The sequence below is a fragment of the Cornus florida genome, unplaced genomic scaffold (genome assembly GCF_030987335.1).
Source record: "Cornus florida cultivar Cherokee Brave unplaced genomic scaffold, ASM3098733v1 CherokeeBrave_3.0.0_Hap2_Chr04, whole genome shotgun sequence".
Taxonomy (NCBI): Eukaryota; Viridiplantae; Streptophyta; class Magnoliopsida; order Cornales; family Cornaceae; genus Cornus; species Cornus florida.
Window position 1 is genome coordinate 12,908,254 of NW_026775574.1, and position 3,704 is coordinate 12,911,957.

The 3,704-nt window shown below is 35.2% G+C and overlaps 1 protein-coding gene across 1 annotated transcript; it reads left to right on the plus strand.

Annotated features, from left to right (window-relative positions):
* The first annotated feature begins 1,604 nt into the window (after positions 1 to 1,604).
* LOC132302746 (protein BIG GRAIN 1-like E) lies at positions 1,605 to 2,969 on the plus strand. Its single transcript, XM_059799679.1, has one exon. It carries the CDS (start codon positions 1,818 to 1,820, stop codon positions 2,799 to 2,801), a length of 984 nt encoding a protein of 327 aa, XP_059655662.1. The 5' UTR covers positions 1,605 to 1,817; the 3' UTR covers positions 2,802 to 2,969.
* Positions 2,970 to 3,704: the final 735 nt, after the last annotated feature.

A 3,704-nucleotide genomic window follows, 5' to 3' on the forward strand; every position in this document is an offset into this window, starting at 1 on the left:
TTAGAGTTTAGTAAGTCTAAGGTTTGGGGTTCGAGTCCCACTGAGTGTTCCTTGTGACTAGCCTCCACTACTCCTGCAGTGACTTACCTGATCCGGGTGGGGAGGTGCCCTTCCGGTTCTCGGGGATTAGTCGGGTTGTTGAGAGACGTTAAGAGTTCGTGCCATCCCGGACACTATGAGTTAACTAAAAAAAAAAAAAAGTTGATTAAATATTTAATTCATTATATTGGAAGTTAAGTGGACCATTCACCAAAATTGTACAACCTAGTCTTATGCAATAATGCAAGTCAAAAATATCTTAGCACTAACTTACCTCCCAATTTATTAAAGTTTCTATTTGGATAATGATAGAATTCCAAAAGAAGGTAGAGTATCCAAACTATAATTATATTCACATAAAGCTAAGCAATAGTACAATTTTATTTTATTTTTTATTTTTTTTGTCAGTGGCATGGTACACCACTTGAAAGTTTATTATCCCCACTAAAACAGTGTAAGAAGTAGAGAATCCAATGAAGCACAGTTATGGATATAAAGCTTGTTTCTTTCTATCCCCCTCACTCCATCTTCTACAAACTAAAGCTCACGCTACCATTATTAATTGGGTTGTCTCCGGAAACCTCCAAATATATGTGGGTCAACACTCCCAAAAACCTCCAAAAGTCTATTAAGAACAATTATCGTCATATTATTGTCATTATTATCGTTGTCTTTATTCCATATGAATAAAATCAGTTGTATAAATTATTTTTTTACGTTTAATTCTGTTATATCATAAATTGTTTCTCTTAAGAATTTAATTTTATAAGCCCTTCAACGCTAATGTTTTTTCTCCAAGTTTCTATTTTTATTGTGAAGTTTTTCTTTGAATTAACTAGCAACACTATATCATGGACAAATAAATGGTTTGTCTCCTTAAAAGTCTTTTGTTATTTCATATATCTAAGATTATTCATATACTTTGTTGTACCAGACGAGGTATTGGCCGGTCGTAACCTTTTTTCAAAGATTCGATATCATTACATACCTCAATAAACTTGTCAATTTACACCAATATTCGTTGAGTCCGTTATACCACGACCATAACAAAACCGTGATTACGAATCATGATTATCTGTACTCAAATAATGACAAAAATATCCTTTTAAGATCCTTATTGCATTCATGAACACATTGAAACTAACCTGTAAGATGGTAATCAGAAAAGGTCATTATTCTTAGACTAACTTACACGCTTACACATTCACAAAAAAAAAAAAGAGGAGAGAACTTACACGCTTACTACAACTTTGCATACATATTATATAATCAATGTATTATATATACTGTGTAAGATCGGGACACAGAACAGTAGCTGATACATTATTCTTACAAATTGAATATCAACGTCACCTTTGAAAAGCGTGACCATTTCATCAAGTAAAGCTAAGGCTAATTAATTTAACTATATTGTAGTTTAGTAGGGTTGACACGAAAATTAGCTCATCAAAGTTAGTTGCAAAAGTTCAATTACATAAGAGAATTTTTGTTCACTTACCGAAAAGAACATTTTATCCTTTTATATATCATTCTATACAGTACTTATATGTGTATATATATATAATGTTGTAGACATCATCATAATGGATTATGATAAAAGTGAGCTTCCAACCACTATTTAAGCATTTCAAAACCCCATTCTCCCTACAACCTCACAAATCTCACCATGCTTCCTTGTTTATGCTTCACTCCCTACGCATATCACTCATAATCTTAGCTTTATCTCAACTTTCAAACAACTTTATCACTTAACACAATTTTTTTTTATATCTATCTCCATGTCCATAGCAGGACTTTCAGAGCCTGAGAAGCTCCACAAGAAATCATTCCATCGGAGGAATGATTCCAGTGAGCTCGACGTCTTTGCTGCCACCCGTTATTTCTCCGGTGCCAACGAAGTCTCCGGCTACAAGGACGCCACTTTTGCACAGAAGATCATGATGAGAGAAGATCACAGACATGGTTGGAGAGGTGGAAGAAGAATTAGCTTGGACATGCCGATAATGAGAAGCTCATTTCCTTCGCAAACTCATATGACGGAAAAGCAAATGACCAAAGAAAAGAAGTACAAGCAACCAAGCTCTCCCGGAGCTAAACTCGCTAGCTTTCTCAATTCTCTCTTCAACCAAACATCTTCCAAGAAGAAGAAATCATCATATTCCACCACACAGTCCATGAAGGATGAAGATCTCGAGAGCCCGTTTGGGAGGAGGAGGAGGAGAAGCAGCATTAGCCATTTTCAAAGCTCGTCCACTGCGGATTCAAAATCCATGCATTCATCCTCAAGCTCTGGTTTCAGAACGCCTCCTCCTTACACTGATCCTACAAAGACCTATAGGGACTTGAGGAGTGTGTCAGATCATAAGCAAGTGGTGTCTTTGCCCAAATACAACAATATTGGACATGTTAAGTACACTGCTTTACAAAATGAGGTCTGTAGTGACAAGAGAAGCAGAGACTATGCTTGGTTGGATCATGACAACAAATTCAAGTTAAGCAATGGATTTTCAGGGAAACAGAAGAATTTCGGTCACGGGTTTTCCGAAAAATACATGATCTCTACTGATAAATATGGATCAGAAGAGAAGGAGTTCAAGAGGTTTGATGGAGTTGATGATGGTGGAGAAAGTGATTCAAGCTCTGATTTGTTTGAGTTGAAAAACCATGACTTGGGTTATTTTTCAAGTGGTCGACCTGTTTATGAGACTGCACACATGGATGGGATCAAGAGAGGTGCGCCAATTTCCAATGGCCCAACATAGAATTTTGTACATTATTCTTTTTCCCATTACAATTTGTTTGATTTTAATTAGATGTTATTGATGTTTGGGGGTGTGTGGTGACCAAAAAATATGTTGCAATTCTTGTCTAGATATGACCTTAATTTTTCATTTTTCTTCTTTGAACGTTCTTCACAACATTTTTTTGTATGTACTGTTTGAAATGTTTTTTTTGTCTCCCCTTTTCACCATTGCTTTTTTGGAGGTACGCTATTTTATGGATTCCTACAACACCAAAAGTCCTCCATCGAAAAAGCTTGATCAGAATGTGCGTGATTAGAGGTAGTCCATAGTCCATCCACTAGATTGATGGAGAGAAAAAATTATCATCCTCCATGTGAATCATTGGTCATTGACTTTACATCATCAATTAAATTTCATATAGTAATTTTTTGTTTTTTTCTTTTTGTTAACTGGAAGTTATTCCAGTTGAAGTAACAAATACCACAAATGTAGACTGATTTATATATATATATATATATATATATGTAAACTTTTATACATTAAATAAAATAAATTATAACAAAAGAAATGCTCACAGAATGGGAGTAAATCAAAGCCTCGGAGACCCAACTTCAAATCGCTTTGAATTTGGAAGCACTAAATCAACTTCTTAAATGTGGAATTGGAGAAAAACTACCTTAAATTTGGAATTGTTGATTCTCCAAAACATAAAACAAAATTGAACAAAGGTAAATGAGAGAAACAAATTCAATCCTTCAATGAAGAATTTTATTTATGAAAACAATATCAAGCAATGGTTACATGTGAAAGGAACAGTTGCAAAACCATAGACCAAGTAATCAACCATCTATTTAAAACACTTAGCAAGACAAGAAAGAAGTGACGACTGGCGTGGTGCCGACCGGGTGCACTCCGACAGCC

What these genes read in the sequence shown, in the direction of transcription:
- LOC132302746 (XM_059799679.1), top strand. Translation starts at nt 1,818, where the DNA reads ATGTCCATAGCAGGACTTTCAGAGCCTGAGAAGCTCCACAAGAAATCA.